Source organism: Uloborus diversus, chromosome 9, assembly GCF_026930045.1.
Source record: "Uloborus diversus isolate 005 chromosome 9, Udiv.v.3.1, whole genome shotgun sequence".
In the NCBI taxonomy this organism is placed as follows: Eukaryota; Metazoa; Arthropoda; class Arachnida; order Araneae; family Uloboridae; genus Uloborus; species Uloborus diversus.
Window position 1 is genome coordinate 82,429,087 of NC_072739.1, and position 23,123 is coordinate 82,452,209.

The 23,123-nt window shown below is 33.5% G+C and overlaps 1 protein-coding gene across 1 annotated transcript in view; it reads left to right on the plus strand.

The window, feature by feature from the left end:
• Positions 1-23,123, plus strand: part of LOC129230350 (zinc finger protein 423-like) — a gene marked incomplete at its 5' end in the record, with an annotated part of 101,137 nt that overhangs the window by 36,305 nt on the left and 41,709 nt on the right. Inside the window, 2 exons of the mRNA XM_054864748.1 lie at positions 4,065-4,415; positions 21,964-22,191. Of these exons, the coding sequence (XP_054720723.1) occupies positions 4,065-4,415; positions 21,964-22,191 (579 nt within the window). The remainder of the gene's footprint in view (positions 1-4,064; positions 4,416-21,963; positions 22,192-23,123) is intronic.

A 23,123-nucleotide genomic window follows, 5' to 3' on the forward strand; every position in this document is an offset into this window, starting at 1 on the left:
TAGAAAAACTTATAATATTAAATAAAACGTAGGTTTTCGACTTCAGGTTAGAGAAAATATGCAAGAAATTTAATCTGAAGTTTTAATTAACATACCACAGAGGAAAATGGTGTTGAATTCTTTTGCATAAGTAATTTATGGTTTCCCACACACAACAGAGAAATACATTTTTATAAATTAGAATTCTTCAGAAAAAACGTTAACTTAATTCATTGTTACTTCGCCTCCTAGGCATAATGTGTAGCCATTTACAACAGCAGATTTTCATCGGTCAAAATTCTACTAATCCCGCCTACTGTCCTGCTTTTGCCTGTCACACGTCTTGTTCTTTTCTTGCATTCTGAGTTAACTTTCTCTTTTAAATGCCCCGAAGGCATCAATGAAGAAAGTTCGCTCATAGCCAACAACAACAACTGCTCGCCATTAAGAGATCAATTAGAGCAATAGGCCAAAGTGAAGCCCATAAATCTTTCCCTTGTCGATCGCCAATCGGACTTGTCGATTAGTAAGATTTAGTAGGTTACAACAAAGAGAGTAAAAACACAAGAACCCTAGAGTGGCACTTACGCCTCCCCAAAAACCTTACTAAGAGAGGGTTGGTCCTTGGTCACACCCGCGTTTGGAAGGTTGACAAGTATCGCATTAAACGCCTGGCTTGTGATTTAATTACACACTTTTCTAGTCTCTTATAGAACCTGGTATCGCTAACATCTGCTGGCGAAACCTGAATTAATCACGGATAAGGGATTGGATATTAGGGAAGTCTGGGTGTTGGGATGGCGAAATTCACCTTATGTGGAGATTCGAAATGGCTTCATCCGGTTTGAAAGGACACTTGAGCAACACCTCTTCACTTCAGATCTGGAAACAAGAAAGATAGCTCCGGTCGCATTAATACTCTTGGCAATTTGTACGTTTAGAGCTGAGGTCGTGATTGATAATCTTGTCTCTCGCGGCCAGTGTCTTGCCTTGTTTCGTGTCAGTTCCGGGCAGTTAGGAGTTATAACAATCTCAATGACAGATTTGTAGTGAAATGATGAGATCATCAATCAGCATTTAGAATCATGGAAACACATTTGGAACTCGGCAGTGATCTGTAAAGACTTATTGTTAGGAATTGATCATTTGGATACGATAGAAAGAAGTTTTATTGAAAAATATAGATTAGCTACTAATAGCTTTTACATCAATTTTTTTTCCCCAACAAATCGTGGGTTGAGTACTACAGCTAGGTAACTCAACGTTAGGCAAAATAGAATGTTTCGTTTTGTTGATTTTTTTTTCCTTCGAAGAAGACACAAGTATTCATAATTCAATAAAAAATCGGGAATAGTAGTTTATTATCATTTAAACCAAGTCTTTACATTCTCCTAAAATCGTAAAAATATATTATTCTGTTGAGTTTTCCTTAAAACAGTATCAAAAAAAATTTGTAGTTACCACGTATAAACATATTAAAAGAGTTGTAGTCTCACGAAATAACCTAATTCAGACAAAAAAAAAAAAAAAAAAGAAAAAGAAAAATACTAACCGGTACCATGAAAAACCTCGTAACTAAAAAAATCTTATTTTATGTTATTTTTATAACGTAAGCATTATTGCAGTACAAAAATATTGTTTAAAATATTTACATGCTTTGAGTGCATTTTCACATACACTGTAAAAAAAAAAAAAAAAAAAAAAAAACGAGTAACCTTACTCCGTAAATACGGTGGCGGCATTTTGCACTTTGTGTAACCTTACACCGGGGGCTAACTTCCTCCATAGCAATGGAGTAACTTAACTGATAAAATTGATGTAACGTACAAGCGTTACATCAGTTTTAACAGTTCAGTCACTCCATTGTTATGGAGGCAGTTTCTTTGCCACCGCTTTAACGGAGTAAGATTAAACATTTTTTTTACAGTGTAGAAAGGAGTAAAATGTAAGATTTCCATCTTAATTTTTTGTACGGGTGGAGGGATTGAGCACAGAGGTGTTCGGGGGTAAGAGTGAGTAAAAATATTTGCAAATATGAAGTTTTAAGAACTTGATTATGTAGTGTTCATCTACGGTGTATCTCTTCGAAATAGCACTCTTGCTTGACTGATTTTCATCGTGAATCGTAGGGAAAAAATAAAGTTACAAAAATATAGTGCTTGCCAGATCATCTCATTTCCAACTAATGGAACTCTGCTACAAGGGGAAAATATTTCATGGGTTTCTCAGAAAGAAATTTTTAGTCTGATCGTCCTTCAATAGCACTTTCGGTGCAGTTATAATTAGCGTTTAAAATCGAATTTTACACAAGAAAAAGACGAACTAATCCTCTCCACAATAGACCAATTGAAATTATTTCCAACACGACAAATCTGATTTCATCCGATTGATAGGCTATAAATTAGAGTGGCTTCTCTTACAACGATATTAATGCAATAATGATGGAATCGTGTGCGGGACGATTTTCTATAAAATATCAATGAAAAAATGCATTTTGAGAAAAGTTGACTAGAGTTAATCTATACGTGGATCGTATGATCTTCACAAAGTCGTGTACCTTTTATTCCTCTATCTTATTGTAAAGCGTTTGTCTCATGTGGTTCTTAAGGATAATGATAAATATGATGATAGAGTTGTTTATCTAAAAGGATATATGTTGTAATATTGCATAATATGTAAGTTTTTAAGTAAGAGATTTTCGCAGCTTATCAGTATGCAGATAAATAATGTAAATCAGTTTTAAACATTGGCATAATATTTTATTTTTTACAACCAATGTACTAAACCATCACTCTATGTGAGAAATCTTATAATTATTTTCAAATGTAGTTAATTTACAGTTTAATATATCAACATTTATGAAATTTAATATCTTCCAGATATTCATTTTTTGATACCAAATTTATTCATCATTTAGCATTCCATCGTTGGGATGTGACTTTTAGCATCCAAACCCTTAGCTCAGTAGTAATGGTCTTTGATAGTGCGTTGAATTTGGGAAAAATTTGAAGGGTCAAATAAAACATCCTTGTGTGCTAAGGGGGCAATAATGGCTAAAATACAAACGACTGTTTGAAAACGCCTATTGTCTAAATCAAAATGTCTTCATAACTTAGTGAAAAATTTTCAAGCTTAGTGAAAACTCCTATGGGTATGTTGATAAACAGGTAAGAAACATCATTCGTAATGAGAAAGATCCTCATAAAAGTATTGGAAAATACTTTTAAAAACCAAAAGTAGTTACCGAGGGTGAACAAATTATTATACTCAAACTTTTTTATATTTTTATTGTTTTTTTTTTATTATTATTATTATTTTTACATAGTTTTAGTTTTCGAACACATTTTACACTTGATTTAAACGTTTAAAGTTTATTCTGGCAGCAATATACTTTTTTTTTTTTTTTTTGAAATGTGATAGACGTCATTCTTGGCGTCCGTTAAGATTTCAAGATACAAGCTGCTTCTTGTGAGTGTTGTTTTTGGAAAAACGCATCGTGTCTTCTTCACCACACTAAATGAGTTAGGTACTTCAAATTCTACTAAGTGGTTATTAAGCAGTTTGTGTTTATGTTTCGTATTTGCATCTCTAAGGCCTCCTTCACAAGAGACAACTTAGTTGAATCAACTTTCGAACCGGGCGATTTTTTGGAATTGTGACCAGGTAAAAAATGAGGGAATCATCCTTCACACAACAGTCACATGTGCCTGGTGTGCCGCTACCATTCTCATCCCGATAAGTGTAATCAGCTTTTTAGTTGATTACAGTCATCAGGACTTTACTAAACGTTTATTCCACACACGAGTAAACTAGTTGAGAGTCAACTCGGTTAAGATTTAACATTGTTGTGGAGTAGCTACTCAAATAAATTCGGCTTATTGGAAGAAAAGTTAATTGAACTAAGTTGCCTCGCGTGAAGACAATAAAAAATGCCGGTCAACTAGTTGGCAACCAAGTTTCTCGAAAAGTTGGTTCTACTAAATTCCTCCTGTGTTGAATTCTTAGAGAAATTTGTAGCAAGTATTCGACTGTGTGTTATTCCTTTTCATGTAAGAAAGATCTTGATTATGAAAATTCCATTTCAGATTCACAGTGACCAGATGCCTTTCCGCTGTGACTATTGCCAGAGGCTTTTCAAGCACAAGCGCAGCCGCGACCGCCATGTTAAGTTGCATACTGGCGATCGAAAATACCGCTGCTCCCAATGTGAATCTGCCTTTTCCCGGAGTGACCACCTCAAGATTCACATGAAAACGCACGACAATGGCAAACCTTACCAATGTACGGTCTGCAACAGAGGTTACAACACGGCTGCAGCACTTTCTTCTCATATGCAGAATCACAAGAAAAGCGAGGCCAACATGGCGGATAATCAAGGAAATGTTTCAATGGTTCATACTCAGAGTTTGTCAACGAATTCTGTCGGCGAGAATCAAGTAAGTAGAAAAGTGTTGGTGCTAAGTAATAACGTAAAGTGAAATTCATCGGTAGTCTATACATAGCCTGTATTACTTTTAACTACTGAAATAATAACAGTACAGAGAAATCTGTGTAAGTAGGCCACCAGTGGTCAACTTACTTAGACAAGTGGTAAACCTATGGAGGTTACTTTATATGATCCAGGACTAATTCTGTACCTGATAATAGCGGCCAACTTAGACAGGTGGTCATCTTACAAAGATGGTCAACATAACAGGTTTCACTGTATGATCAACAAGGTTTTGATCACACTGTTCATCGTAATTTCTGGCAATGAGTGCAACTGCTTGGCATTTTAGAAAACATTCACGAATTTACGTAGTCTGTCCAATAAATAAGCGAACTCATGCAATCTACCGGTCATGACGTGGACTATATTCCCGCTGACTGTCGGCGATAGTTACCTGACACCCAATGAGATGTCAGTGCTTGGCATATCGCCAAACTGAGTTTATTTTGCAAGTTATGTTAGTTTCTGTTGTCCTTATTTTTACTGTTCGTCAAAAATGGAAATTAATGAAATCTCGAAAATTAATGAAATCAGTTCTCAAGCGTTTAAGAGATTGTGTGCGTCGTGTGCAAATAAAATTGTCTCCGGGCGATGGATAGATCCTTCACCATGACAGTTCACCAACATATTCAGCATTGATTGTTCGCTAGTTTCTGACCAACAAAATTCAATCACCATCCTTGATCATCTTCCTTATTCGCCAGATCTCGCTCCATGTGACTTTTTTCTATTCCCAAATTGCAAAAATGTGATGAGGGGAGATCATTTGGAAGATTTGAACTCGAAAAAGCGAGAAACGACGATACAGCTAAAGAGCCTAACTGCTGAGGACTTCTAAAGTTGCTTTAAAGAGTGGGAAAGAAGATGGGATACGCGTGCATAGCAAGGAATGAAAGTACTTTGAAGGGGACAAAATCGATGTGGACTAATTTTATAAATTTTTTCATGGCCTTAGTTTGCGTATTTTTTGGACAGACTACGTACGTTGGAAAAAAGCAAGTTTTTCAGCCATCTTGCATCATGCCGTCGAACTGAGTGAAGTTGTTTTTCAATTAAAGAAGCAATTGTTTTTATATTTCTATAAATCTGAAGGTTTTATTACGCAACCATAAGCTTGTTCATATTAACACTAGAACAGCAGAATATGTCAATCTTATCCAAAACGATTTTTAATTTATCACTACGTGAAAAATAGTCATTAAAAGAAATATTCCTTTTATGACTTGTCGATGCGCGGCAGGAAAAAAAAATTCTTCAAAATGCATCTGACATAATTCTTGCTGGTTCTTATGTAAAATGTCCGCCTGAATCTGAATATGACCACCGATTTCTTCCATCACGTCCCACTTTTTGGAAATGCCCTCCCCCCCCCCACCTTCCCCTTTTTTTTCTAGTTTTCGACAGTTTCAGACATTATTTTTATTTTAAGGGGAAGGAAGCATTACATTAGTAATGAACTCGCTTCTGGTTGATTATATAGAGCATGAACAAAAGCATAAACATCTGGAGCTAGTTGGGCTTACCCCTAAAAATATTTTTAAAATCATTTTAAAAAAAAAACAATTTTTTTGCTAGAGGTTTGTTTCACAAATCTTTTACTTATTTTCGACATAAAAGCAAAGTATAGGACTCACTCCGATAAGCTCCATGTCCGAAAAAAAAATTTCAGTTTTTTTTTTTTAAATTATTATTGGAAGCACCTTATTTTGCTTAGAGTCGTATCACAAAACTTCAGTAAAGAACCTTCCTTATTTTTCAACTCACATTCCCATATATAATTGTGATTGAAAGTGAACATAGGTATGTTTATGTAATAGCATTAATGTATACATTTATATTTTTGGGGAGGCACCGGCTCCATCGTTTAACAACAATGCTGCTTTGGTGGAGAGCAATTGAACTGCTCGACAATACGATCAAACTATACACTACTGCGAACTTGGGACAGCTCTCTAAGTGAATCCTATCGAAATTAATTTAAAAACAGCTTCCAGAAATTTGGCAGAGAACACTGTACCTTTTAAACAGTTTATGGCAAAGAAAGACCCTTGGATCAAAGTACCCCGCTTTTACAGTACGTAGGATATGACCAGTTCAATGTGACATCTGCCTCTTTCGGGAAAAATTAAAATAGTTACCTCTTTGACTAATTTGTGAACACACCGCAATGTGGCGAGTTCAAGCTCTAGAACAGCAAATAAAGAATACCGTAAATAATTTTGATGCTTAAAATTCGTAGAATGAGTAGAATAAAATGAAAAAAAAAAATCCTTACATGCCTCCATGTTAATCCAATATTCCAGTTGCGGCTCTAAGAGTATTTCATTTATCGCAATTAAATCTTCGAAATATTTTAAATGTATGTTCTTCTTGTACAATAAATCAATGTAACTGCTTCAGGGAGATCTATTACTAAGAAACATATCGCTGAGCAATAAATTTTTCACGTTTTGTCCTAAATCAATTTTTTTCGGAAAGTAGCAATAAATCGCGTTCCACCCCTTCGGGTGCCTTTCCAACTGAAAGCTGTTGTAAACGTGCCGCACCTCAGTCTATCATCGAGTCCACTACGTCACCTTCTAAGCAGTGGAACCCATAGAACGATGGCATTTTACAAATGTGCTAACGTGAGGCCCTCATTGGCTTCTACCCACAAAAAGCAAGCAGACAAAATGATACAAAAAATCATCTTATGGGACATCATTTATTGCTGAAACATGCGGTGGGCCACCAGCAAGGATACTCCGAAGGCGATTCTCTGACGCAAGCAAATAAAGAACTTCTCACGTCGAAGTTCCGATCCTGACGATGTTTATTCACATCTCAACCTATATTCATCCCTCATCTTTTGCTTAGGTGGCTTCTTTATGACGCCTACCACCACTTGAAAACTAATGTGCGATCGTAAATAAGGCTCTGATTGGAGCTATCATTGTTCAAGCCGCAGTAAAGTATCTATGATGAGGTTACAAAGTTTGCGTTCTCTCTTTTTCGTATCTTCTTTCTCTTTTCCATGCCAGTCGCTTTGTTTCCCGCTGCATTTTAGCTTGAGGGATTCCGTTTTGTTCTTTGGCTAAAATGTTTTTCATTTCTCTTCACATTTCTGAGCGCAGACGACCTATTTTTCTCCAATGAGACGTGAGCTGTGCCACTGTTTTAAGCTCCGCCCCCTTTTTGCTTTAATTGTTACACGAAGTAGCTGAATATGCGCAATTAAGGATAACATGTTTTGAAGACATAATCTGGTAATATATTTATGGGTGTCAGAGAGATTGGCCAACAATAAAGGGAAATCCGTAATATTGATGATGCACGGGGCAACTTCATCATGTGATTTGACAGTAATAACATGTTTTAACAGCTTTTATACTCTCATATTTCGGAGGTCTGGAGGAAAATTAATTACCTTTTATCAATTGACACGAAAAAATAATATAAGGGAGTAAGATTACTTATGATTTGCTTTTCAAACACGAGAAGCGTTAAAGTATTACCTTGGAGAAAAAAACTTGAAAAATAAATAATATTTCAACTGATGTCACTACGTGTTTTGTGAACTTTGAAAACAAAGTATACTGCTTCAGTGGTGTCTCTCCTCTTTCGCCCCCACGAAATTTCTCCCCCTCCCCCTTTTTTTTCAGTTTCAATCATACCTTTTGATACATTTAAGGGGGGAGAGGGATTTTTATTGTCCGCGAAACCGGGAGTAAACCACTTCAATGACAGCTAAATTATACATTAAGTTCACGGTAAATCGACTTTCGGGAGGCTATTATTTATAAGATTTACCCTATATTTTGCCGACATTCCCCTCCCCCCCCCTTTCAAACATATCAAAAGGTAAGGTTGAAACTGAAAGAAAAGGGAAGGGGAGAAAATTTTAGCTGTCGGCAAAATGGGGGGTAATCCACTTCAACGACAGCTTATTTTTAAATTCAAGTTCGCAATGAATTGTTAAGATAATTTCAGAAGGGTATCATTTAAAAGTTTTACCATACTTTTTGCCATTATTTAAAATTTCCTCCCCCTTTAAATGTATCAAAAGGCGAAGTTGTAACTGAAAAACTGGGGGAAGGACATTTTGTGTCAGCGAAAAATAGGGGACATTATTTTAAAAGCCGCTTAAAACTCAAGCTAAGCCTTTTCTTGAGCTGACGCCATTTTTACTTGGACGGAAAATGCAATGCAACTATGAACATCTACCAAACGTTGCAAAGAATATTTACGTAACAACTTGTAGTCTTTCTACATCCAACGGGCGTATCATATATTATTTTTAAAACTTCCCCGAAATTAGGACATTTTGGTTTATGTACACTATTAATCAAAGGTTATGAGATATCTATGTATGGAGCCATTTTAGGGAAAACGGTTATTTTCTCTTGCACGTGATACCTCTTATATTTCATTAAAAATAATATTTAAAAATATTAATGAACAAATTTTCTCTTCTTAACAAATTACAAACTTATGTGTGATTTCTTTAGTAAAAGATTTCGTTATTGCCCTTTAAAATTATTACTTTTTAATAAAATATATGAACTGTCACGTGCGGGACAAATGGTTAATTTTTTTATGGAATGGCCCTGTAACTAATTAACTTATTTTTAACTGTTTAAGAATTATTTTAAGTGATTCCTACTGTACATTAAATTTTAACCATCGAAACATATGTGCATAAAATTACATTAACTTTATTATTTTTAACGTTTTTGGAATGTTTTTCTACCCTTTAGTTACGCCTATTTCCAAAAATTTTATATTTCTAATTTAATGTAAATTCCTCTTTGCAACAAAAGCACATAAAATGTAAGATTTCCTACACTTTATTTTCCTTCGACAGTGTTATGCAGTAATATTGATACTTTGTGTTTGCAGGATCAAATATAAATTTACCTTAATAAGTAAAACTTCGGTAACTCGACAAGCGGATAACTCGACTACACCGGTAACTCGACATTTATATTTCTTATCGTTGGCCCAATGCTAATTTCAATGGGCGAAATCCTCTCTAACTTGGCACAGATTTGCAGGAATCCCTATAATTCGACATCCAAGTGCTATTATCTACTCCATTTTTTTTTTCTTTTCAAAAACTATGGATTTATTCCTCACAAGGTATTCAAATGGTATTGGTGGTTGTAATTATGAACTTTCAAAAAAAGAAAATGAAAAGAAAATTTATTTACTGGAACTAATTTTTATAGTGTGTATGTTAAGCATTAGTAAGTGAGTGATACAGAAACTCTTTATTAATTACTAATGGTACTCGCACGGCTTTGTCCGTAGTAGAAAATTAAAAGGTCATTTTGTTCGCCTGTATATTTACAAATAATGGATGATGAATTTCTCGTCAATTGGCTATGCTCATTTACTCTCCCATGTTACGGTTCCACGTTAAGATAATTTCGTAATTTACTATTCCACGTTATGATAATTTCCTCGGTAAAATGTTCTTAAAATTAGAATAGAAAAAGAACAAAATCGAGTTTTGGAAAAATCGCTTCGAGGTGTACACACCTATTCTACTAACTAAGTCTGTGCCAAAATTCGTGAAAATTAGCCGAACGGTCTAGGCGCTATGCGTGTCACAGAAATCCAGACATCAAGACAGAGAGACTAACAGTTTATTATTAGTAAAGAAAATTATAGTGCGTCAGTAAGTTAACATCCACTTAAGTCGACATGTTTTCATGTGTCCTTGGGGTGTCGAGTTATCGGTGTTTCACTGTATATCCATTCAGAGATGAAATTTCTATCAAGAGTGCTTTGCATCCAATTCCTGGTTTTCTCACTTTTGTACACACACTTCGGAAGCAAAAATATGTCTCGGTTACCAGTTACGTAACATGTTTCTTGTTGGTTATTTAAACTTAGAAAGTGATATAATGTGAGGGAAGTAAAATAATGCGAGATTTCCTTCACACGAATGCAAAGTTATTTTCTATCCATAAAAGTCTTCTTTACAAGTTTGGGCATCAAGAATTTCAAAGTATGCTAGAAATACCAATCGCGCTCCAAATAAAATCACCATTATTTAACACTTTTAACAATAGGGATTCATTAGAAATGTCGTTTAAAAATTTTCATTTAATAACATTTACATACAATCTGCTATAAAGCATATTTATTCGTTAAAATGTTGTTTTTATTACAAATCTCTAATTTATTTATTTATTAAGTTATTTACTAAGAAACTCATTCACCAACATAATTTAATAGTTGAACGTTTTTCGACAGTTTACTTCGCTATGCTAATATTTTTCCTCTAGTTGTTAAAAGCATGTTTACTTTTTGGTACATAGTTTTTACTTTTTAATCTTTATCGTTAACTATTTTCAGTAAAGTAACGTTTATAATACATGGTTACGTTTTTCAAGAGTCTGCTTTAGTAAGTTTTGCCTCAGCCTATAATACATACGAAATTACGTTTTTATGCGCTTGTATGGAAGAATCAATTGAAATATGGGTTAAATTAATTCTACTACATAATGTTACCCAATCATCAACAGCACAGACATTTTTTGAAAAAATGCTTGCTTATGTACTTTGTTCAAGCAAAAAGTGCGCTTAGAATTCGATAAAGCTGTAATGTTTGAATTAGGAATGCGCTGATTAATCGGAAGTCCAGATTAATCGGCCATAATAGGCCACTTTGCCAATTATTTATAATGGGCGAAAATGTATTTTTTTTTAAATACCTTCAACAACAAACAGTGGTGGGTACATTTGTTAAGAAATAAATATAATTTTCTGAAAACATTACTATAACACGTAGCATTAAAGTGTACAGAGTAGAAACAAAACGAATAGTTTAGAAAGTTCGCAAAACTGAATGAAATATTGATGGATCATTTTCTAAGTTAATGCTTTGATACCCTTTCCCTCAATTTTTGATGGCGCAACATTTTTTTTTTTTTTTTTTTTTTTTTTTTACGGTTGTTTTGTTCCTTCTTACTATACTTACACATGAGTACATCATACATTTTACAACTTACTCTTTAAATTATTACTTTTTGATTCAATGAAAAAAAAACACTATTATTAAGTATCATTTGATTTTTTTTAATTAGTAAATACTTTATTCTTTTTTCACAGAGTGATGAATGAAGTAATGTTTTTTTTCTCTGCTTTTTTTTAACTTACTTGTTCTATTTTGAATAAGTATACTCATGTATACAACATTGCAACATGCTTCATGTGTCGATACTTTTCTGCTTTAGCATAAAGCTTTTAGATAACCTTATAGCTTTTACAAAGAACAAAAGTTTTTGATTAAATGGCTACTAATTTTTAAAAATAATTTTAATTTAAAGAGCTTCTAAATTAGTTTGCTGACCACAGACTACCTCTTTTTTTTTAGATTTTCATATCTAGTTCGACATAATGTAATTTTATCAACAATAATATGAAAAGTGGCTTAAGGAAATTGGTTGACATTTGTTTTGAAATTATTTTATGGAAATCAGGAAAGTGAAGAAACATAAATCGTCTCTAAGAAATAAACAATTAAATATTTCAAAGTAGAAATTATGAGAGAAAAAATATTATACAGAAATTGGTAGCACTGAAAATAACCATTTTGATCATTAATCGACTCAGCTGATCAATCTGTAATCGGCCAATTTGCTCATCGGCGCATCCCCAGTTTGAATTAATTCTTTTACGTAAAATCAGTATCCTGCAAACACTTAATGTTAAATTGCTACATTTTATGCACCTATTATCTCAAAAAGTTATAATGATAGAAACTTATAGTTTTCACAGTGTTTTTGAAAGACAACTAAAGTGAAACTTTAAAGCAATTGTGTTAATTTCGTAATTTATTAATTTTTAACCGAGAGTCACTTTAAATGGAAAAAAGGACCGTTTTTGATCATAAAACAGCTGTTTCGGAAAAGTTATAAATCCAAAAGCAAAAATTTCACTTCGGTATAATTTCGAAAACATGAATAAAATTAGGTGGAAATTTCCAACCAATATGTGTAGCAGTTTTGTAACATGAGTTGTAAACATTGACGTTTTGAGAAAATCATGTTTAAAAGTAAAATTTTAAGTTCATGTCAATTCATTCCTGCATCATTAATATTTAAACTGAGTAAATTTTAATCTCCACAGAAACATGGATTTTGGTTCGCTTGAAAGCTCTTGGTTCAATATTTTGAATAAATAACAAGAAGTTCCGTCTAGAACTATACGAGCCTACTTTCCCGTACACCCATACTACTTTCTAGTACCAGATCAATATTCTCAAAAATAGCTAAAATCGCAAATTGTTTCAAACATATTTTTTCAATATTTTAAGCTAACTTCTAGGAATAAAATATTCCTCACTCATCTAAAAAGAATTACATGCGTGAAAAAAAAAAGAACAAATAAAATAGCAGCACCTTTTAAACAAAGCAGCTAATACACTTTTTTCCATTAAAAAAATTCTTTAACAGTTTTCAAAACGAAAAAATAATAATTAAAATTAATAAGCTCATTAAAATAAATACATCATATCAAAAAAAATCGTTTCTTTTCCCCTGTTGCCAAAAATAATTTTTAAATGAATTAATGCACTTACCAAAATAAATAAAAACAATAAAATTTAAAATTAACGAAATACTTTTATTGTAAAAAAAAAAAAAATCGCTGCGCATATCTTTATGTAGAATCAAATGACTTCGAGTTTATTTGCCGAAAACTGAATACCTAAATTAAAACTTTAGCGTGAAAATAAAAACAAGTCATATCAACAATAATTATTTCACAGCTAAAACCGTAGCTGCGGAGTCGGAGTCAATCTCATTTTGGGATAAAGGAGTTGGAGACGAAAATCCAAGAATCGGAGTCAGTCATTTGTCCTCCATGTATAAATTTTTGCCAAAGCTACGAAGTCAGGGAGTCGGAGTCTGATTAATTGTCGGGCACAGGAGTCAGATTCGGAGTCAGGTGACCCTAAATTCTTGGAGTTGGATTCTGGATTTTGGCGCCAAGAGATATTTCCAACAAAATTTGTTTGAAGTAAATCCGCCTTCAAGTTCGGAATCTACATTGACTTTCAGTTTCCCCGTAGGCGCTAATGTTAAGGGATTTGAACTGTTCAAAATTGAACGGAAAATTGTTCAAACCAAAAAGATATTTTATATACAAGTTTTTCATCAAACGCTTTTTTCTACAATGTTTGTTTGAAGCAAATGCGCCTCAGCTAGGGTGCGTCTTATTTTTGAAGATGTTATTTTTTCATGAGGCACACTCTCATTTGGTTCCTTTGGATGAAAAAAAAAATCACATATCATAAAAATAAAAATTGAATAAAATTTAGAGGTTGCTACTATTGTTGCAAATTTTTTTTTTTTTTTTTGCATCGATTATTATAATATTTATTTGTGTTATATTTTTTTCATTTCAATTAGTAATAAATTAGATTGTTACTGACTTTGAAATATTTCATATTTTATTAAATCATGTTAATTAACTGTAGCTACAATTAACTCTCAACCTCTTAACTTACTGTTGGTAAGCAAAAAGAAACACAAGTTGTCAGTGTTAAGAACTCAAAAAGAAAATTAAATGAGTTATATTTCAATAATCAAAAACAAAATTATTGGAATCCATCATTAGATTATTTGCTTGACCTTGCTCTTACTGATGATCTTTTACGAAAGATTTCACTTCAAGGCGAGAAATTATTTCTAACTGAAAGAAAACTAACTAGGAGGACAATACGAAATTAGTAACAAATACATCTCTGTTTAAAAAGGCAACAGAACTTGCGTGAAAGGAAGAAATTTGGAAAGAAAGAAAATCATGAAGAATCTGAATCAACTGTAGTGAAAGTTTTTTTTTTTTTTTTCTTTTTAGCCTTTGTTGTAACAGAATGTATTTTGACTGATTCTGAAGAACAAGAATTTGCAATAAAGTTTATCTAGATTTGATCTTTTTTTGTTGAAAAGCATTTTCACTTACAAGAAGGAAACTGTTGCTTCAAGTAATTTTATTTGACATCTACTTGTCATTTCTGAAGAGAAACTCCAAATTGGTCTATTCCTTCCTAAAATTCCTTCTTAAAAAAACCTAAAAGAACAACTCCTCCAATGAAACACTGAACAGCAGATGTTGTAGAACTAAAACCAAAGGAAAAAAATAGAGGATTTATTACTAACATTCATATTTTTCACCATAGGGGTTTTTTCATCAAGTTTTTTTGAAGAGATATTATCAATTAGTTTGGATGATGAGTAGCAATCAGGAAATGGCTTGTATATTTCACATTACTAGAAACAAAGAAGAAAAAATTACAATATTGGTGTAAAAGACTGAAATTGCAAACCAATTATATGGCGTAGTGGAACTTTTGCGCGATTTTTGTTTAACATTATTACACAGCATATAACCATGAAATGCTTATTATTTTTTTGTATGCATAGGAAATAAGTATTTGGGTTATGTTTCTACATTAACCAACCCAAATTCATGTTGATGTCAAATATTGCAATAGAAAATTGGGGGAATATATTTTTACTCTATTTTTCCACAATGAACGTAATTTTAATCACTGGTAGCAACCTCTAAATCTTGTTCAAATTCTTTGAAACTTTTAAATTAGTAATTTTTCATCAAAAGGAAGCAATTAAAGGGGTGCCCCATAAGAAATTCAAAATTTTTTCAAAAAGTGCATTATAAGACGCACCCTAGCGCCTCACAGTTCGGAATTGCCTTGAATTTCCCCGTAAGCGCTAATGTTAAGCCTTTTTGAACTATTCAAAATTGAACAAAAAATAGTTCAAGTCTGAAAGTGAAATATGGGAATGAGGTGTCCTTGCCGAGATCTTTTGAACAAAAAAAAGTTTGTTCGAATCGGATTATTCATTCAAAAGTTATTAGAGGGGGGACAGACAAACCGACAGACAGACCGACAGACATTTTTTCCCATCTCAATACCCTACTTTCCAATTTTTAATTTTTCGATATTTAATTAATTATTTTATTTATTTTTGACTTTTTTTTTGTTTTTCGCGATATTTTTAAGATGCATTAAACCTTCTTTCATGCTTTTTTCTTCTTTTTCTCACTTTTACTGGGAAAGTAGGCTAAAAACTAAAAAATAATTTTGTTTTAGGTTTTTAGGGAACCAACTCCATTTAAGTTTCAGAAGTTCTATCCAGTTGCAAATAAATTCGACATTATAATCAAACTAGAAAATCGCCCGTTATGGTATGACGGGTGAAAATTGCTTCTACATTTGAATGAAGCAATTGCCTATTTGGAGATATTTTGAGCGATGAAATTTTAACCCTAACTCCATTAGATAGCGTCAATTGTTGACCACTTTTTCGTTTCTTTATCCTCCTAAAATAAAACCTCAGTGAAACAGTTAATTTACCGGATCCAGTTGAGCCTTGAAAAAATAAATCATTTCCCTGCATCGCAAACCCTGCCAAAAGAACATTATCAAAATATCACGACGTGGCGCGAGTTTCATTGTCCATGACGTCAGCGTTACTCGATCAGTGAATTCGCTATTATATATATGAGAACTAAAAAATCAGCCGTCAGGTTATGACGGGTGAAAATTGCTTCTACAATTGCACGAAGCAATTGCCTGTTTAGCGATATTTTGATAGTTTAAATTTTAACCCTAATTTCAGTGGATGAACCCTAAACTCCAGTAGATAGCGTTAGTTGTATACCACATTTTCGTTTCTTCATTCTCCTGAAATGACAGTTTTGCCAGTCAAACAGTTAAGGTACCGGATCCAGTTCAGCCTTGGCAAAACAAAACATTTCCCTGCATATCAAACATTACAAAAACATATTTTCAAATCAACAGCCGCGGCGGGAATTTCATTGTTGGTGACGTCAGGAGCGTTAATCAAGCAGTGAATTCGCTATTATATATATGAGGATACGAACATGTGAACATTAAAAATTCAAAGCATCATTTCAATATTATCCCAATAACTTCAATAAACTTAAAACATGAATCTTCAACGAGAAGCTCAAAATGCGTGCAATGACAAAACTACCAGATTGCCAAATTAAATTGCTTCAGAGACATATTCATACTAAGTAGATTTCAATCCCAGCATAAAGCGAGAAAAGATATTTCCAAAAGAGTTGTTACTGCTCGCTAATTGTATTCAATTAAAGGGAAATCATCCAGAGTGATGACAGAAAAATAATCCACAGTTTAATGGTGCCCCCTCAATTAATTTCTCAAAAGATTCCGAGATTTGAAAACAGTAAGATGGTGAAACACCCGTGGGCGCTTGTCTACAGGGAATTCCATGGATCGTGCTAAGCTTGTTAAATGGTCACCCATACGGAGCATACTAATTTTAAAATTAGGGTGTTTTCATCTCTTTATTGATAGGATCAGAATTCATCTTGATTGCGACTAATTATCCACATTATCTTGCTAAATTGTCGTTAGTACAGCAAAGGATGCGTTCGCAAATTACATCATATGCAGTCTTGCCCAGATAAGGATTAAAATGACGTAAATGGTTGCATATTATCTCGGAGAAATTCCTATAAATCAGTTTACCTTTCTTTCGCACATGGTAAAGAGGAAGATATCTTCTTTAGGAAACATTACAGCAGTGATAGCTCCAAATATGATTTAAGTACATAAAAATAACTTGCAATGTTTTTTTATGAGACCAGTAGACAAAAGACAAAAACAGGTTTTAAGTAGAATAGAGTAGAGAGAAGGGGCGCAAAATAGCTGCGTGTTATCTGAGTAATTCCTATAAATCAATGTATCTTGCTTTCGTGCATTGTAAAGAGGAAGATATCTTCTTTAGAACCCATTTCAACAATTATAGTCCTAAATATGATTTAAGAACATAAACATGAATTGCAATATTTTTAATAATTTGATTAGGCAAAAAAAAAAAGTCTGGTTTTCAGCAGAACATGTTTTTTAGAGTATGGAGGAAGGTACGTAGCAGCTCCATATGATCTGTGTAGTTCCTATAAATAAATTTATCTTTCATTCGCGCATGGTAAAGAGGAAGATATCTTCATTAAGATCCATTGCAACATTGATAGCCCTAGGTACATAAAAAATAAACTGTAGTATTTTTTGTGATTTGAGTCGACAAAAATAAACTGGTTTTAAGCAGAAAATGTACTGTATAGTCGACAGAAGGGACGCAATAGCTGCATATTATCTCCGAGTAATTCCTATAAATCAGTTTCCCTTTACCACATGGTAAAGAGGATGATTTGTTCTTTAGGATCAATTGCAACATTGTTAGCCGTTAATATGATTTAAGTACATAAAAATAGATTGTAATTTTTTTAATAATTTCATTCGACAAATCGAAATGGGTTTAAAGCAGAATATGCATACTAGAGTGGGGGAGGGGATTCAAATGCAGCATATTAGCTGGGAGTGATTCCTGTTGACCAGTTTACCTTTCTATCGCACATCGTACAGACGAAGATAGCTTTCTTAGGACACAGTGCAACACTGTTAGCTCTCATTATGATTGAATCAAATAAAAGCAACATGCAATGTCTTATGTATGATTTAAATAGAGAAAATAAAACGGGTTTTAAGCAAAGTATAAACAGTAGAGTGGGTGGAAGGAGGGCGCAATAACTACTTATCCTCTCGGAGTAATTCCTTTAAATCAGTTTTTCTTTCGTACATGGTAAAGAGGAAGATAGCTTGTTTTGGAATATTTTTATAGTTTGAATAGAAAAGGGGGGAGCAGACTATATACAATAAAGTAAGGGAGGGTGCGAAATCGGCAATCAGTAATTTGGCAGGTCACATTACCTGGGGAAAAAAAGTAGTTGAACATATTCTTTGAAGACAAATGGCGACAGTGATAACCTTAAATATGACTGAATTGCGTTAAAGAAACCGTAATAACTGTCTTTAAAGTAAGTTTTGAGCAGACAGAAGAAAAAAAAAACGTGTTAATCGGAATAAGTGGAGTAGAACTTGGTACTCGGGCGTCTTACTGTTCGGACAACTCGACACTCAGTACTTTGTGTACTACACATTCAATAACTCAGTAGTTCAGGCAATTTTACGCTCAACAGTATTACTCAGAAATAAATGAACAGTAGGCTCTCGTTTTACGCGGGAGTTACGTTCTGCGAAAATGCCGCGCAAATCAAAACCGCGTAAATTTAGACCTATTACTTGAATTATTGTTAAATTAGGCATTATACTCCATCGATAAAAGAAATACTTCATTCCAGGGACAACAATTTTAATGTGATCTTATTTCAATACATATGGACAACGTGTATAAAGATAACATGAATTAACTTAGCGTTTATAAAAAAAAGAGCTGGTCATGATAGCCTTTTGGCAGTTATTAATTATTTTTCACTTCTTTGTCGGAGATTAACGCATACATGATCCCGTCACTTCCATTACGGGATCTTCCTTCACTTTAATTTATAAAGATCATTTGCCATTGTAAATGATTGACTCAAAATTTTCTATGTAAAAGTTTTTGGAAGTGTATCATCAATGTCGGTATTCTCGGTGGTTTTGTCACTTATATGGTTTTTTCACCCTCTTTTGCCACTTCTAAAAGCTCTTCTTCTAGTGAGCTCTGAATTGTGTGAGTTTAATCACTTTTCTTCTGGAAGCAATCGCAAAAAATGTCTCCAGTGGCCCAAGCTCACTCATTAGCACGCCAAATGTAGTTTGTTGCTAGTTATCTAAAATCTCAAGAGTTTTGATTTTGAAGAACGAGAAATTTTTACATTTTTGCAATGCCGCATCAGCCTAAAATCATAACTCATTCGTGTAGTACAAAATGTATAGTAAACCGTGTAGAATCAAATCCGCGTTTAATAAACTCGAGTAAAATGGTGTCCTACGGAACTACATCAGTAGGGATAAATCGGCACTCAATAACTCAGCAGTACGGATTACTCGGCTTTTATTAGCTCAATAAATTCCGATTACTTGCGACTTTATAGCTCAGTACATTGGATTGCACATAAAACAAATTAAAACAGTTGAAAGCTTTAGTCACTATTCATTTTTGTAAATTGATCAGGATTTATTACTTTTGAATCTAACTGCGTATTTTCGTATCTATATTCTGACGTTGCATAAAATTTTTCATTTACAACTATGAAATTTATTCTTACATTTCCAACAAGTTATTAACACATTGTTTTTCCAAATGCATACATTTTATATGTTTGTAAAAACATGGAAGAAATGCTTTGTCTTTGAGGTCTTATCCTTCTAACTATTTTTCAAACTTGACAGCTTGACACTGTTGCGAAATATATGGGGGCTGTTCAGTAAGTAATAAGACTAAATTTATAAAAAATACAGAACAACTTTAATCGTCATAATTTACATGGTCTTTTTAAGAATAACTTCTGCGGGACTAAATGCATTTATTCCAACGTTCTATCCAGTTCTTAAAAACTTGTGAACGTCACGTTTGTGAGAGCTATTTCAAAGCCGCCTCCGCAGAGTTTAGACATGCTTTGTTGCGTTCAATATGTTTGCCTCGTAATTGTTTCTTAAGTTGAAGAAACAGCCAGAACTCGCTGATGTAAAATAGTTCTGAGATTCCACTTGATAATAATAGCAGCAGTGTTAGCCATTGTCTTTGTGATGGTCGTTGAAGATTGTCCCTCACGATCAATACCTTCTATATTTTGCCTTCCTTCCTTAAAAGCTCTATGCCAGCAAGAAGTACTGACTTTAAACATTGCTTCATCGCTGAAAGCTTCACGTATCGCTATCAAAGTTCTCCGATGCTAGTTTTTGCAGACGAAAACGAACTTGAATCGCATAACTTAGTTCCTACGACACTTCCATTTTGTCAATTGGCTGCATCTCGTAGGCGCCTGCCAACAGGCTTCAATTCAATCACGTGATACTCAAGAATATGATTATGTACCCTCCAACTATCAGTAGCTTTTGTTAATACAGACAACAGACATTTTTCATGCCACAGAAATTAACACTCCGATGAGTGGTTTCGCAGCAATAAAGTTAGTTTTATTTCTTGTAGGCGACCGCCAACAGGCTTCAATTCAATTACATGATACTCAGGAACATGAGTCTGTACGCGCCAACTATCGGTAGCTTTTGTTAGTACAGAACTCAGACATTTCTCATGCAGCAGTAATTAACATTCAGATGAGTGGTTTCGCAGCAGTAAAATTAGTCTTATTACTTATTGAACAGCCTACGTCAATCAAACATTACGCACATATGTTTGAGACTTCTTTCTATGTAAACATTACGCTATAACAGGTTTGAAACAAAAAAAAAAGGATGTAACGTTTTACTGCTAATCTCCATTTGCGACACATTATTATTTAACTAATCTAACAAATGTTAACCCATATGGTTTAAAGCTGCTGTAAATCACTTTATATGAAGCTTCTGTTTTTTAAATACGGTACTTGAAATTATTAAGTGTTACAAAATTCAATTTGGAACAAATAAAATACTGTAGCTAGTAGGTTGCAAAGCTTTAGTTTATTTATTTACTAGAGCTGCGTACTAGAGTTCAGAAACAAAAGTTGTGTCAAGTAATGCATGTTTAACAAGCAAGCTTAAATAAAAGAAAAAAAAAGAGTTTTAAATTTCTTGTCAATGTGTAGAACAGAGGAGTTTTATAACTTAAAATTTAAATTTAGACATTTTTAGAATTCTAAAAAGTCAGTCATTTGGAGTATACGTTCTGGTTTACAAACTTCCTGGCAAAATTCCCATTAGATAAGCGATTATCTCCCCCCCCCCCCATGTTATTTTCGGAGGATTTAAGTTCTGCTTCATTATTGGCAAAAATACGACGTAAAATAGGGATTTATATAAGGAAAACCCCCTATATGGGAGGTTTTTGCTCCCCACAGGGAGACAACCCCCCCCCATGTGAATTCTTGAGCATCAAGGGACATCTTTGGCAAATTTAGCAAAGATCTGATATGCACTGAGGATTAGTAAAAGGAACATACACGCAAAAACATACAGCCATTTTTATATATATTTTTTTTAAATTTATTTATTTATTATTTTTATTTATTTATTTATTTATTGAATGAACTATTTTGTTTTTCGGAGGAAAGCTATTTAAAAATTGGAAGAGACAGAAAACAACTTTTTTTTGAAAAGGGGGTAGAACAGAGGAGTTTTATAACTTAAAATTTAAATTTAGACATTTTTAGAATTCTAAAAAGTCAGTCATTTGGCGTATACGTTCCGGTTTACAAACTTCCTGGCAAAATTCCCATTAGATGAGCGATTATCTCCCCCCCCCATGTTATTTTCATTGCTGTTACCCGTCACCCCTGACGTTTTACGTTGTATATCCTCTCATATAACTCAGAGCTATGGTTGCTGCTAGTATTTGAAATAGTTGGGGAAGAGGGCTTAAAGTCTTACAACAGCCCACAAATATATAGCCCCCTTCCTTTCCTTTCTCTGATAATATTCTTCCTCTTAAATCTTCTGATTTTTTCGCAAGTACATTCGAATTCCTGTTCGTATATTCAAACAGGTAGACAAGGAGGGACGCGAGAATGATACTCCAGACCCCCCAAAGCCCTTGCTGTGCCATTTCTGTCCACAAGTCTGTTCTTCTCCAACTGCCCTCGGTGACCATGTACTGCAAAGCCACAGGTCGTTCTCGTCTTCTTCCCCATTATCAGACTCTCCTAGATCGTCAAGATGCTACAAATGCGTGGAAGAGTTGTCCTCCCCGAATGCAGTCTGTCCTCACAGAAAGGTGAGTAAAATTAAACTGCTGTTCTGAATCAGTTCTTAACCTATCAAATAGAGCAAACATTTACGTTTAGTTATTGATTTGCTTTTCATTCTAATAACATTGATTGTTATTTTTCTAATAATTGAAGGGCTCAAGGAACAAATGCTGATATGCCACATGATGTGAATTTTTCAGTAGGCCCATTTCCAACTTATAAAAAATATTTATAGAATTTTTCAAAGGTACTATACAATCTATATTCTGCAATACTAAAACCAGATATGTTTTTCTCCAAATGACATGATCCATTGTCATGTTTATTTCAATTTTAGTTATAAGAAGCAAAAATTTTGATCAAAGAGTCACTCCTTGAGGATTGTCGCATTTATGCCCCGAGCCCTTCCATTTATGACGCGAAAGTGTATTTTTTTTATAGGTATATTTGTCGTAATGAGCTTGATTTAAATATAAAATTGTAAATTGTGCCTAATTAATTTAAATTTTAATAGTACATAAATAAAACTCTCGTCTTTACTTAGAGTAACTTTAACTCCTAAAATCAAAAAACTAATTTCATAATTACTTTGTGTCTTCGATAACGTTCAATTTCATGACTTCTCAATAAATAAAATTTCCAATCATTAAACTCAAAGCCTTAGTTTAGCAATTTGATATTTATAAGATTTTTTGATGAAGAGGGGGGGGGAGGGGCAGCTAAATATCTTTCATTCAAATATTTTTTATTAATGTTTTTGTAAGTTTCATTTGTTCTGAAAATTAAGCTGTAAAAACTAAACTAATTTTTGTTGAACTAAACCCACTCTTACTACACTATTTTTACGCTGTTTCGATTTTTATGGAACAACCTTTAACAATGAAAAATGTTTATTACATTTTGATTTTTGATCTTAATAAGAAAAGGAAATGAATACTTTTATCATTTGCTTCAACTT